This window comes from Alosa sapidissima, chromosome 7 (assembly GCF_018492685.1).
Source record: "Alosa sapidissima isolate fAloSap1 chromosome 7, fAloSap1.pri, whole genome shotgun sequence".
NCBI classification, from domain to species: Eukaryota; Metazoa; Chordata; class Actinopteri; order Clupeiformes; family Clupeidae; genus Alosa; species Alosa sapidissima.
This window is the reverse complement of record NC_055963.1, coordinates 5849062-5863854: the sequence shown is the minus strand read 5'-3', so window position 1 is coordinate 5863854 and position 14793 is coordinate 5849062. Positions and strand designations below refer to the sequence as shown.

The window sequence follows — 14793 nt, the reverse complement described above, 5'->3', positions numbered from 1 at the left end:
TATTCATTCACTAAGAAAATTGGTGTCCTTAAAGGTTAGATATTTCCTCATTTTTCACTTAAGGCATTAAGATCAATTTCCAAAAGATGATTTTATATTCCTCTTTTCAGTCAACTTTAGCATGGGTGCCAACACTTTTGGCCATCACTGTATAGTGGGAATGACAATCAGTTGGTGTGGAAGCACTGCAGTTTCAAAAAATGCATAGGCCTCTTGCCTTTGAGAGACCAGTGAGCTGGTGCGTGTTTGTTGCTGCTGGCAGATGCCGTCAAATACGCTCGTGCCAATCTGCCAACTGAGGTGAAATTTAAGATGACACTTTCTGCCCTACACACTGTCGGGGAGGAGTCCATCTACTTCATACAGCATTTAGACTATTTTTAGGCTAGTTTCAAAAGTTTCCTCCATGTGACGACCTCATTCATAACTGAAACAACATTTAGGGTAAGTATAGGCTAGGTTAAGGCATTTTGGCATAGAGCGTATTAGTAATTTGTCATGTGCATGTGTAGCAATGTCCAACAACCTACAGTATTCTAGGCCTATCGTCTATCCTCCATACATTTTATAGGATAGATAGACTACTACTTCAAAATCTGTTGGAATACAATCTGCAAACTCTTATACATATTTGACAGCCTGACGCTTTATCTTTCTCCAAATTCGCGCTTTAATCCGGCGATTAAACATCCATTAGAATTCAGCATTCTGTTGAGATACAGTGACCAAACGAGTGGGACTCTCGATTTTTTCTCACGGCTCCAACTTTTAAGTTGAAATGGGAAACCTTTTCACGTGTAACGTCATCGGTTGGAATTATGAACATGGCGTCTTGCTCAACGTCGTGACAGTGTAGGTTACACGTTAGAGACCATAGAGATTTATGCTCTGTTATCTTTTGGTCAACATGATCTTCATAGACAAAAATCTCGAATATTGCTTAAGAACGCACTTGGATACATTTTTTAACTCGTCATCCTTTAACAGTCTATCTGGCTGGTGTAGCCTATTTGGAATAACGTTAGACTACTACTTGAACTTTCAAGGGTTTGAATCGCTTCACCCAATTTCATCGATCTGGGCCTCCAGTAATGACACTTTTTGGAAACTGGGTACCTATTTAATGAACCAAAATGTAAAGGTTGGCTCAACTTATCGTTTTGTCGTACCTTGTCCACACGAGATTGTCGTACACTGTAGTCTACTGTAACGTACGCCATCGGTTGATGAATATGTTACGTCCTGTTTATGTATTTATTAATTCCTCTTTTCTGAACTTTACCTGAGACCGCTACATCATTCTCGTTATTCTGGCAATCAGAGTGAAAATGTTGTAATTGATTAGAAGTCCACATCATTGCCAACGAAGCAAAAAACTTGTGCCAAAACAATCACTGATAGGATTTCCTGTCTTCCTAAATCACTTGCCCTTCTGCTGATAATGAGGCTCGATCCTGGTCCACCACCATTATTAGCCTATACACTGCAGCCCAGTATTAAGCATACTATAGGCTATCCTAATTTCTACTGAATTCAGGTGGAAACCTATGATGTGTGCCAGGCTTACTTCAAACTGAAATTTGCTTAAAGGCTACTCAGGATATAGTCAGTCAGTATCACTATTCACATAGCTGTGGGTATAAGACTACAGTGGGCATTAGTGGAATATATCCTAAGTCTCAGCCTTCCTATTTTGTTGTGGTAGACATGTTAACGTAATTGATAATTTGATGATAATCTATGCTGTACTTTTTCTATAGTGGCAGAGGAACTGAGACGCCATCATGCCTGGAGATGAAGTCCGTCAGAGGAAAGGGCGGTCCAAAAAGGCTAAAAAGGGAAGGGGCAAAGGTCAGGGTAGTGCCACCAATGAGAAGTTGGCAGGTTTTGATGCCCAAGATGATACCCAGCTGCTGCCTCCTCCAATACCACCACCCAAAAAGCCTGTGGAAGAGAAGGTCAAGCCAGCACAGGCCAAAGCTGAGGAGGAGTCATCCATATCCATCTGTCTACAGGTGCTCTTCCCCTACCTGCTTGCAGGGATGGGGATGGTGATGGCTGGCATGGTGCTTGACTCTGTACAGGTGAGTAATGATTTATTTCCTTTTCTTTGGTAATGATTTAAGCATTGGCATTCAATAAGTACCAATACGGTTATGAACGACTACATTCTATGAAAACCAGGGGCACTTGTTTGGAATGGGCAGTGGTGATGAGCTCACATTGTTGAGCTCACATGTGAATGATAATGCACACACAGTCCCAGCCATTGCCTTCATTGTACTGTACAACCTGTGCCCTCTCTTTGGTCGAAAAGTGTCATTTGTTGTTTCAGACTTTGTTGTAACAAGAAATGCAGCACACTTAAAACCTCTGATGGTGGTTGTCTGGTGATGTTGATCATTAGTTGATGAATGTGGCTGTTCCTTCTCTCTGTAGAATGCGCCTTCCTAGGCCGGCCACTAATGCCTTCCCTGAAACCTCTTAACATAATATTCCTGTTAATTCTGGCACTCATGTGTGTGGACATGTAGTCCAGAATCTCCACTTAGAACCTCTGATGGTGGTTGTCTGGTGATAATGATCAACATATGGTCTTACTCATGGTGCCCAAAGGGTTGTGCAAGCTCTCAGCGCAACAGCACATCAGTGTCACTGTCAACCCAAAACCAGAATGGGTAGGGGTGGACTGACAGATAAACTCTATGGCAGAGACAAGCAAATGTTTTGAAAGTCAGTATGCTTAATTTAGGCTTTATATTTCACAAACATTGTGTGACTATTCAGCTTTACGCTGAATGTATTGATTGAGCAAAATACTACAGGATTCCAGAGATGTTATGATCTTCCAGAGATGTTACGATCTACTACGAATTTGTTAAACGATCAGTCAAATGCATTATAAACAGCAACTGTATGAATCCTCCAAAGTGATAGGTAGTATGATTGAGCTTATTGTCAGTCATTATCATCATGGCTTTTGATATCATATAATAGTAATATCCATCCCCAGCAGTGGTGAAAATTAATTAGAGCAATGAAATGACCCTGCTTTACATGTTTTTTAGTTCTTCACCCCATTTGTAGAGCAATGAAATGACCCTGCTTTACATGTTTTTAGTTCTTCACACTAATTGTAATTAGAGCAATGAAATGACCCTGCTTTACATGTTTTTTAGTTCTCCACCCAATTTGTAATGAGAGCAATGAAATGACCCTGCTTTACATGTTTTTTAGTTCTCCACCCCATTTGTAATGAGAGCAATGAAATGACCCTGCTTTACATGTTTTTTAGTTCTTCACCCCATTTGTAGAGCAATGAAATGACCCTGCTTTACATGTTTTTAGTTCTTCACACCATTTGTAATTAGAGCAATGAAATTACCCTGCTTTACATGTTTTTTAGTTCTTCACACCATTTGTAATTAGAGCAATGAAATTACCCTGCTTTACATGTTTTTTAGTTCTTCACACCATTTGTGCAGTCTGATTTGACTGTTGAGTAAAGGCATCATGAACAGGGGCTTGTTGGCAGCTAGTCCTATTACACTTATTCATTTATTTAATATACCTCTATTAGTCTTCTTAGTGGTAAAGAACTAAAAGATGCTGTCCTGGTTCTCAAATCAATCCCACCTGTACTGATGATGTGCAGCGAGTGATTTGCTCACCTCAGCTGCTCTCATAATGACATGAGTACAAGTAGTCAATTTCACATCTTTTTAGTATCATGATGAAAATGTTAATGCAGTAAATACTACCACAGAAATGTTATTACATGTTTTGTAAGCCTTGCCCAGTAATCATATTAAAGTCCCAATCAGAACATTTTTCATTAATCAGTGTATAAAGCCTCTTAAGATTAATCTTTCATTCTCATCATAATTCTGATGATTTTTTGGGGGACCTGGAATTATATGTGTACCGGTCCAAGAGGAACTATGTGCAGTGTGCCGTGTAGCTGTAGGGAAGATTGGGGAGGTGAACACTTTAGCTGAATCATCGCTCCGGTGGGGGTGTCCCCTGCCTCTGCTCCTGCTTCCTCACAGCCAGCGTACGCAGCTTTAAAGCCTGCTGTGTGGGTACTGTCTGCTTAAAGCCTGCTGTGTGGGTACTGTCTGCTTAAAGCCTGCTGTGTGGGTACTGTCTGCTTAAAGCCTGCTGTGTGGGTACTGTCTGCTTAAAGCCTGCTGTGTGGGTACTGTCTGCTTAAAGCCTGCTGTGTGGGTACTGTCTGCTTAAAGCCTGCTGTGTGGGTACTGTCTGCTTAAAGCCTGCTGTGTGGGTACTGTCTGCTTAAAGCCTGCTGTGTGGGTACTGTCTGCTTAAAGCCTGCTGTGTGGGTACTGTCTGCTTAAAGCCTGCTGTGTGGGTACTGTCTGCTTAAAGCCTGCTGTGTGGGTACTGTCTGCTTAAAGCCTGCTGTGTGGGTACTGTCTGCTTAAAGCCTGCTGTGTGGGTACTGTCTGCTTAAAGCCTGCTGTGTGGGTACTGTCTGCTTAAAGCCTGCTGTGTGGGTACTGTCTGCTTAAAGCCTGCTGTGTGGGTACTGTCTGCTTAAAGCCTGCTGTGTGGGTACTGTCTGCCTCCTCTCTCTTCTCTTTCATTTCTCTCCCTTTCTTGCACATTCTCTGCAGTATATTTTCAGTCTTTCTTGCTCTCTCTCTTTCTCTCTCTCTCTCTCTCTCTCTCTCTCTCTCTCTCTCTGTCTCTCCTTCCTTCTCTCTGTCCATGACGGTTTCAGGGGAAACACTGGCATGAAGTCTGAAGTCTGCAGCAGGACCTCAGAGAGCTGGGTGGTGGTGGTGGTGGGGAGGGGGGCGGTGTGTGAATGAGGTTCAGAGAATGAGTCAGGACGGAGGGGAAGCAGTGAGAGGGAGAAGCCGGCAGTAGAGGGCTTGCCATTTTGCCATTCACTGGACAAGGGAGGGGCTATAACAGACCACCAGAAAAAAGCGCAGACCTCTGACATGTGTTTCTGTCAGGTTTTACACCTGTTAACCCAGTGAGACCAAAGCAACATGTCTGAGTGGTCATTTTACGCTAGAGAAAGTGGGTGAGACCTTAACAGTGAGAGAGAAAACAGTGCGAGTGAGAGATCAAGCTAATCATGATGCGGTGTTTGTGTGTGTGCTTGTAAGCACAAAAGAGCTCGAGTGAGGTTATCTGTCCCAGAGCACGAGGCTGTGCATGGAAACACTGAGTCACGACGACAGTGACGAAGACACTGGGCTCCTGCTCTCTTCCGGACTGATCAGCCCTCCCCACGTGGAGACCACTTCTCATTTTCAGCCCTCCTGGAGGACAGCCTGGAGCAGGGCATCTTTCTCTCCAAGGGCATCAGGGGCACCTGCACTGGAAGGTGCTCCCCTCTTCTCACCAGTTAGCCTGGACTGACAAGAAACCAATGGGCTTATTTAGAAGAGAAACACAGTTACCTTCATAAAAGAGATACAATACGGAGGAGATTGAGTTGCACACCTGCTGCGGGGGGGGTTCATCTGTGGAGCTCTAAGGATATTTGTACTGTCAGAAGTGACTGAAGGATTTGACTGTTCTGTCAGTCAAGTAGAGATATTTTGGCACCGATTTGATGTCTTCTCAGATTGAATATAAGAACCCATCATTTTTGAAACGTCCACGTTTTTTTTTTAGGACATTTCATTGGGACACAATCACATTTCCATGAATACTTGGCGTGAACCATAAAAAGTAGTTTGGAGACGCTGGCTAGTCACAGGATCAGCAGTGGTCCTCTCCACCCACTCTATTGTGCCCCACTGCTGTTGGGGATGGGGTAACTGGCCATGGTGGTCACACAGCTGGAACTTGAGCTGTGCTATCAGGGCCAGAAGCTGAGGGGCTTCACCTGTAAGCTGACGCGGTCTGCCCATGGAGTCCTGCCCGAGAGCTCCTGCCTCATTGCTCTCCAGGTGGTCGTGCCCTTCCTGGTGGCTGGATTGGGCATGGTGGCAGCTGGTATTGTCATGGACATTGTGCAAGTATGGTTCTCACATAAGATATTTTTTTTACCCATTCTTAATGTTCACAGAAGAGTTAAATGCTGTACAATGATGCAAGGTTCACAAAGACAATTTGTCCAGCAGTAAAAATACTGTCCATATGGTACAATATTTTCACATTGCATGTTGTAAAATTACAGTAAAGTTTGGTTCTGGATTCCATATTGTGATAATAATATAGTGGTCCTTTAAGATAATCCTACTTTAAACTGTATGCCATTTGGTATTTCATAATCATACCCTGTTACCATATTGTGTCTTACCATAGTTTTTAACACTTTGGTTTAGCTCTTCTAACATTGGATAAACAAAGAAAATAATTGCTTAGACATGTTGGCATGTTGGAGTTTTTTTCTGGTGAACTGGTAAACCAATGAGCTAGCAGGCAACACACCTGGTTGAAGTGATATAAACATCACAGTTGGCACTGATAGAAAGGATGCAGGGACTGATTAATTTCAGCAATATATTTGGCTATGGCCTCCTTTTCTCATGTGATCATAGGGTTTCCAACTCAGAGTGCAAAACTCTTGAATTACCATGTTTCATTATCTATCTGCTGTGCATTGGGAAGCCCTCATCTACTTTCATATCAGGAGTGAGCTCCTCATGAATTGGGTTTGTCTTTTGTCATTGAGATTGTTAGTCATTTAATTCCTGAAACCATGAACCACATTTTCATATCCTCTTTATCTGGAAATTACAACAAAAGGGTTTAGCACATTTGTGGTGCAATAAGAGTTTTGGAGCTCTGTGTCTCCGTGGTAAAGGAATGTCTGTAGATCAGTGTTCTGTAGCATAATAGAAGTCTGTGGTGTTGGAAGGGACCTCGCCATGAAGCAGTGCTCTCAGATGTGATCCAGAGGACAGCTGGTGGTGGAGGACCTGACAGAGTGGCTGATGGGTGGAGAGGCAGAGAGGGCTGTTGTCTCCGACACCCAGCAGCAGGAGAACTGGGCCAGCTCCCAGGATAGCGGCGTAACGTGACAGATAGCCCAGCGCTCAAGAGCGCCTAAAAATACTCTGGCAGTATGACACTGTAGACAGGCTTCCTTATCTAATCATTTTTTTGCGTGTCTATTTTTGGAATGCTTTTAGACAGATGAGTTGGAGTTGAGACTCTACACAGGAAGGATTTTGTCCATGCTGTTTTTATTGCTCATACCAATTAATGGATTTGATGTGGATTACATGATCACAATGATAGTCACAGCTCTAAATAAGTGCCATTTGTAGCATGGCTACAAAACGACGACCTTGCCACAATCACCCACGCAGCCTATCCTTTCATCTTTACTAATGTTGCCCTATCTTTTGACAGGAATACTCCTGGCATGTTTATTAGAAGTAGTGTGTGATGTAGATGCTCCATTGCAAGATGTCTGAGCTAACTGCACTCTTATTTACTTTTCCTCTTAGCACTGGGAGGTGTTTAAAGTCATCACTGAAATATTTATCCTGGTTCCAGCTTTGGTTGGATTGAAGGGCAACTTGGAGATGACCCTAGCGTCTAGGCTGTCCACTGCTGTAAGTCCACCAGAATACATAAATTTTACTTTTACTAAAAACTATTTTATTGTAACCATTGTATCGCAAACCATGTTATATTCCTTCTTCAGAACAGAAAATTATCAACTTATGGATAGTTTATATTTTGATATCAGAAGGTATGGATTTATGGTAACATGTCTCTGTTAAACCATATTGGACATACTGCCACGTTGCTTTATACAATTTATGTGAACATGTAAAGGCTAGACAAGCTCTATTTGTGCTGCATGACCGAAGAGAACATCAGTATTCAGTGTGTTATGTTACCACTTTCAAATGCATTTTCAACTTGTATTGATTCTGCATGTAGCTCTCAGATGACCTGATCTCTTCCCATTGACTAGGCAAACACTGGACAAATGGATGACCCAAACCAGCAGTGGATAATGGTGTGCAGTAATCTGGCTCTAATACAGGTGCTCATAGTTTTGTACTTCATTTATCTCGTACTCGTGTCCTCACCCACTGTTTATAAATGAATAATATACAGTAAGTAGACACATTCGAGTGATGTAATGTAGATATAGCTACAGTAAATAATGTACTGTTATAATTCAGCTGTATAGTAATAATTCAAAAGGTACGACTGAGTGGACATTGCCTCTTTGGATTATCTGTTATCTCTGTACGTTGAAAGTGAAAATAAGATTAGATAATAGAGCAGCATTCTTGCGCATGCCTGCATCAAGAAGATGTCAGAATAAGATAGATAGATAGATAGATAGATAGATACATACATACATACATTCTTTCTTTCTTTCTTTCTTTCTTTCTTTCTTTCTTTTGTTTGTTTCTTTCTTTATTCCCAAGGAGGAATTCAAGAATAGCATCTGGTGGTAGAGTAGAGATACTGAAGCCATACAGCTTCACTAAAGAAGTTCACAGATGTCAAAGTGATGTGTGGTTAACCTCACTCTCCTCACCCTCCTCTCTCGTCCTCTCTGCTCTAGGTTCAGGCCACAGTGGTGGGCTTCCTGGCTGCCCTGGCTGCAGTGGTGCTGGGGGCATTCTCTCGAGGTGGAGTGGAACTGGACCAGGCGGCCGTGCTGTGTGCTAGTAGTGTGACCACTGCTTTTGTGGCAGCATTGTCCTTAGGTACAACCCTGAACAACAATACCAAGACTATTAAAGTCAGAGAATAGGATTGGGCTATCAAAACTGTTCGTCATCGTTTTATTCTAATACTCAAAAAATACAGCATCCGTGGAACTAACTGTCGTGGAACTAACTCTCTGCTGATGGCTGTCTCCTCTTTGTTAGTTATGCCCTCTGTCATCTTTCCCATCTGTGTCTGCTCTCAGGTCTGGTGATGATTGGAGTGATCATCGGCTCCAGGAAGGTGGGAATCAACCCAGACAATGTGGCCACCCCAATAGCGGCCAGCTTAGGAGACCTCATCACCTTGTCCCTGCTAGCTGGAGTCAGCAGCACTCTGTTTGAACACAGAGGTATTGTAGTGGCACCTTGTTGGTTCTAATTGTTCTGTACCACCTTTTGAAGTCAGTCTACAACCAGTATTTGAAACGCGAGCAAACCAAAAAGTCTTCTTTTGAAATGTTTACTTATAAAACACAAGTTATACATAAGCATGGCAAGCACGGTCAAAAAACTGTATTGCTTCCAACATCTCTGACTTCAAACTAAGCTAATTACGTCCAATCAATTACGCTATGACGTAATTGGAAGCTCAAAATACTGCAATGTTATCAGACCTAAACATTACTAAATTATGCATTTTAAACCATTACATTCTTATACATTTTCATGAAATAATTTTTACCATTTTAACTGTTTTTAAACTAAATTATAATTCCAAATGAACTAGTCCCTATTTGGCTCTTACAGGTATGCTCTAATTGACTACTGTATATCTGGGTGTCCACACACACATATTTTCCGAGAGTGCTGCTAACATTGTGTGAGCAGCCACGCTAATTTGGAACTGCATACTTCAGAATTTGCTCATTGATACTTTTTATGGACACTAATGTTGGTGCATGTTATATTATACTTACCTTTAGAGTAAGAACTAGGTTTGAGATTAGGGCTAGTATTATGTAATAGTGTCTAATTGAGAAGTGGATAGTATCATTCATCATTGGCACTGTGTGAAAAAACAATGTTATATATGCTCGCAAATAAAGTCTTGCTGAGGCATCCATTTACCAGAAGAGGTCAGTATAGGTGTGTAAAAAGCAACTCCATGCCGTTTTCCCTGTCTGTCCTAAATGGGCCAGTGTTTGCCTCCGAGTGCGCTGTGTGATGCTGCTCTGGCTTGTGCTCTGCCTGTCTGTGTGCAGGCGTGTGGTACCTGGCCCCACTTGTGTGTGTCTTCTTCCTCGTCCTGATTCCTGTGTGGGTGGTGATCGCTCGGCGGAGCCCACAGATCCGTGAGGTCCTCAAGTCCGGCTGGCAGCCTGTCATCGTGGCCATGTCCATCAGCAGGTTTGTGGCACTGGAGTCACAGGGGACACAGCAGTCTTACACAACACACCTTTCAGTTCACACATCTGTCAGTATAATCATGTGTGTAAATGAAACACATGCAGGTGATGCAGGAAAACTCTTAACTAGTTCTACTACAAATGTACTTTTCTTTTTCAGTTTTGGAGGTCTTATTCTTGACAAGACAGTCAGTGACCCTAAGTTTGAGGGGATGGCTGTTTTTACTCCTGTCATCAATGGTAAGGTGTTTTGTAGCCTTCACAGCTGTTTAGAGCTGTCCTCTATGAGTTTGTTATTTCCATCTTTGGAATTTCAACATGTGATAATATGTGTGTATCCTTCGGCATACTGTAGTTAAGTCATCAAAGTCAAAGTCTGCCTTATTGTCAATTTCTTCACATGTCAAGACATACAAAGAGATCGAAATTATGTTTCCCACTATCCCACGGTGGAGACAAGACATATTTTACCAATTAGGTTCACAGACAAACATAACATTCAAGTAAACAATATAAAAAGTAAATAAGAAGGCATACAATGAAGAAATAAGAGCAGCAAAATTTGGGTTGAAATTGTGCAATTGTGCATACAGTAGACAGTCAATATAATAGTGCAAAAGTCAGGCCAATAAATGGCTGAGGTAGTTCTGTTTGACCTACGTATGCAAGTGGCATAGTGGTGCAAGTTATGTAAGAGCAGCAGAAGTGTGTTCAGAAGTGTTTTCAGGACAACAGGACAACAACAACAAGTTGCAAAGTGTGCAAGTGTACAAGTGGAGTAGTGCAAGGCAGCCATTGTGGGTCCAAAGTCCAGGATGTTATGTAGCTGAGGGTGGAGGGGGGAGAGAGTTCAGCATCCTAACAGCCTGGTGTATGAAGCTGTTGGTGAGTCTGGTGGTGCGGGAGCGCAGGCTTCTGTACCTCTTCCCAGAGGGCAGTAGATCAAACAAATTGTGAGCGGGGTGACTTGCATCACTCACAATTGTGGTCGCCTTGCGGGTGAGGTGAGAGGTGTAAATGTCCTTCAGGGAGGGGAGTGAAGCACCAATAATCCTTCCAACAATCCTTCCTTCCAAGTTATCTGTGCCTCTGCAGCTGGTTTGAGAGGAAAATGGTTCTCTGGTACTTCGGCCAAGCTAAAGAATTAGCCCAATCTGCGAGGATTTTGATTACAGTCATTGCTCTCCTCTGTTCTAGCCTCTCTGGTGTCTCAGGTAATATTACAATTCTTGAATATCCCCTTGGGGATCAATAAAGTATCTATCTATCCATCTACAAAGGAATAAGCCGGCAAATCTTACAAAACCTCACAGATGCGTCTGTTTAAGACTGTCTGCCCAGATGTTTTTGCCCATAAACTGCATAGTCATGGCCCAGTATTGGCAGGGTGAAGGAACACGCAGAATAGCAAAAGAGCCTGCAGTGGAATGACCGCTGGCCACCACGGGTCTGCTCTTCATTTCCCTTTCCTCTCTTTGGAGCGACACTGTTTGTGCGTTGCGATTGTCCCTTCAGACATCTTCTTGTCATAATAGCCAGGCTTGTTGTATAATCATCTTCATTGGCTCTCCTTGTTGCAATAATCCTCATTTTGTTCTGGTTCAGAATATTCTCTTGGAGTGTGTAAAAGACTACAGCCACAACGAGTGATCACACTTGTCTGGGAACTCTCTAGGAGATATTCCAGACTGCCAGCTTAGACTTGGCAAGTGCGCAGTGATGCAATTAAATCATTTATTGTTAAATATTTCAGACTGAGAGAGCAAGGTAGCGGTTGAAACCATAAATTGGCATACTGTTGAAAGCTGGAAAATCCATAAATCAGAAGGAAATTTGATTTTCTGTCAGGACAGTATGGAAAAATATATGCTGTGCATATGTAATCCTGAACACCCACCCAAATGTGTATGCTAAAAACATATGCCATCCATTCACATCATTTGTGGTTTGAATCGAGAGTTTATGAATGGCTGGTCCTTTTTCCTAACCTCTGTTCATGGTCATCTCCCTTCCTTGCAGGTGTGGGGGGTAACTTGGTTGCCATTCAGGCGAGCCGCATCTCTACCTATCTCCACTTCTGGAGTGTGCCAGGGGTGCTGCCCTACAAGATGAGGCAGCACTGGCCCAACCCCTGTGTCACCTTTTTCTCCTCAGGTAATACTCAATCATAATGAAGTATGTTAGTAAAGAAAGAAATACATTTCAACTCACATTAGGACATCATGGTCAAAGTAGCTCAGCAGTTTAATATTATGGATACTTGGTTAATGGTTATTTATGTAATATAAAAGCCTCTCGCACAACTTGCACAATTCATTTAAATGGAAGATATCCACAATTCACACTATTCATAATTCTATGTTGTGTATTATGAGAGGCATTTCTACTGTTTTAAACTTTACTGGTTTATTGTTGCGATAGGTGTGAACTCCAAATCGGCAAGAGTGCTGTTTCTGCTGGTGGTGCCTGGTCATTTAGTTTTCCTGTCAGCAATAAGTCTTCTTCAGGGAGGACACACTGCCATCACGGTTGCCTTTACCTGCTGTTACCTCTTTGCTGCTCTTCTTCAGGTGAGTACTTTTGTGGAGTACTTTGTGGAGTGAAATGCATCCAAACCACTCCTTAGAAATGAGCTTGACAGGCCTGTGAGTTAATGATTCACCTTGGCTGGGAATGTGCTGAGGCACTGTTGGAGCAAAAGCTTTTAGATTACATACTTTGTTCATTGAGCAACAAAGTAACCGTGCACAGAGATCGGCCTTGTTAGCTTTATTGAAGGTATCATATGGATGTTGTTTACCTATAACAGCTTTGAAGTCATTCTGATGGTAAACCACTATAATAGGGAGAATGGCGCACCTTCCTATCCCTACCCTACCTTTCTGCATATGGAAAACCAGCCAGCCTGGCCCTTTCGCTCTTACCCGACCAGATGAGTCACACATTGTTTATGCCAATTGTCCAATAACCTACTATTTGTTTGAAATCGTGTAATATTACGTTGTCAGTCGACATGGTTCTTTGGAGATCATTTTTGCCGGTTTGTAAACAAACCCACATGTACAGTGTCCAGGGGGATGGTGCAAGCCATGACTGGTATTTACTACAGTTGTGTTAAACACAAACACTCCAGCACTGTAATGCTTACCACACAAATGCTTACTTCTAGGTGGGGATCCTTCTCTATGTGTCTGACGTGATTGTGAGATTCATGTGGAGAAGGGGGCTGGATCCAGACAACTTTTCCATCCCGTACCTGACTGCCCTGGGGGACTTGCTGGGGACGGGCTTCTTAGCCCTGTGCTTCCACCTGGTCTCGCTGGTGGAGGGCCTTGGCTTGTGAACATTAGGCCCCTTCCCTGGGTCTCCCCATGTGACCTGTCTCTGGGACTCTCCAGATGCCAGGCATTTGATCTCTCCCACCTGAGGCACAGTTTAGCAGGCGGTCAGCCCACTGGGGTGGCACGAGGACGTAGGACTCCGCTTGGCTCATCAAGAGGGTATTACTTGCCTGGAAAAACCCGTCGACCTGCACTGGTGACAACTCATTTACCAGGAAGCATCATCTGAATTATTTAATTATAATAAATGCTTACACACACCCACACACACAACTGGATTACACTGGATTAGACGTGACTGGACTATTAATTGACTTAATTGTCATTGCCAAAACTATTACTTTTGTGCCACGTATGATATGAATTAGATAATGTTTACAGTATTCATGGATGCAGGAAGCATTGGCTATTTGCACAGTGTAGTAGGGTATAAGAAAAAAAAACATTCTTGTCAGTTTTTCGGTACCCAATTGTGAAATGACATTGGGTGAAGTTAGATTGTTAAATATAAGCATTGCATAACATAGCAGTACAGCTTTAACTATGTCTGTAACCCTGGCTTGTGGTTACCATCTCTATGAGGTGAACATACGATTAAAACGACATGACTTGTGCTTTGCTTGCACATTAGGAATATAGCGTTTCATACACTTGACTTTATATTTCCTTAAAAAGTATGCTAAATTTGATACCACATTCAGTAGGCCTACCACTTCTTGTTGTAAATCCCTAATTAACTTCTACATTTGAAAATGTTATTTTATTTTTAATATCATTATGAAATAGTTTCATGTTTGTTTCCATATATTTAAACATTATTTAAAAATGCGCATTTTTGTGAAATTTTCTTGTAAATATGGCAGCAGTATTACAGTCAAATAAATACAATCTACACATATTTTGTTTTCAAAGTGTTCACAAGCGTTCCCTCCATAGAGAAGCTTCCGTGCGTTCACGTTCTTTAACACATGGGAAATGTGTGTGTTTGATGGTCTTGAATGTTCACTGTATCATTGCTGAGAAGACAATAAAGACATCCTACCATAAGCAGAGTGTGTCCTGTTAGAACTTCCTTCAGCTCATCTGATTATGGGCAAGGAATCTAAAGTAGGATTATCACAAAAATATAATGGAAACTATATTCTGCTATTTTAATTTTGGTTGGTTTCCACAGTATGTGTCAACATATGACCAGGATATCACATAGGCTTCAATGAGTTTGGGTGAACACTGGACCTCCTCTTTTCTTTCCATGAGTCCACATTACTAGTCATACCTGGTGCACAGGGAGCTACACAATCAATAATACTTTGCACATCTCATCAAAAACCAGTCAGCTTTGGATTTCAGATATGATATCTGTAACCTCTGTCCAGACATTGATTTCTTTTAAGTAAAACAAATCCTCAATCATGTATAATGGGCTTCAAAAAG

General features: G+C 42.2%; 1 protein-coding gene across 6 annotated transcripts; it reads left to right on the top strand.

The window, feature by feature from the left end:
- Positions 1-276: 276 nt before the first annotated feature.
- Positions 277-14406, top strand: LOC121713951 (solute carrier family 41 member 1). 6 transcript variants are annotated; one of them, XM_042099056.1, is made up of 11 exons: positions 277-444; positions 1761-2084; positions 7443-7550; positions 7919-7990; positions 8525-8669; positions 8876-9022; positions 9875-10019; positions 10179-10258; positions 12038-12172; positions 12440-12588; positions 13188-14406. In XM_042099056.1, exons 2-11 carry the CDS (start codon positions 1785-1787, stop codon positions 13359-13361), a joined length of 1455 nt encoding a protein of 484 aa, XP_041954990.1. In that variant the 5' UTR covers positions 277-444; positions 1761-1784; the 3' UTR covers positions 13362-14406. The 6 variants fall into 6 exon arrangements, with proteins under 6 accessions (XP_041954990.1, XP_041954992.1, XP_041954994.1 ...); XM_042099058.1 differs by lacking the exon at positions 277-444 and adding an exon at positions 795-852; XM_042099060.1 differs by lacking the exon at positions 277-444 and adding an exon at positions 859-1112.
- The last annotated feature ends 387 nt before the right edge of the window (positions 14407-14793 follow it).

What these genes read in the sequence shown, in the direction of transcription:
- LOC121713951 (XM_042099056.1), top strand. Translation starts at nt 1,785, where the DNA reads ATGCCTGGAGATGAAGTCCGTCAGAGGAAAGGGCGGTCCAAAAAGGCT. An exon ending in TGGTGCTTGACTCTGTACAG is followed by an intron (nt 2,085 to 7,442) that starts GTGAGTAATGAT and finishes TTTTCCTCTTAG; the next exon opens with CACTGGGAGGTGTTTAAAGT. An exon ending in GTGGCCATGTCCATCAGCAG is followed by an intron (nt 10,020 to 10,178) that starts GTTTGTGGCACT and finishes TTTCTTTTTCAG; the next exon opens with TTTTGGAGGTCTTATTCTTG.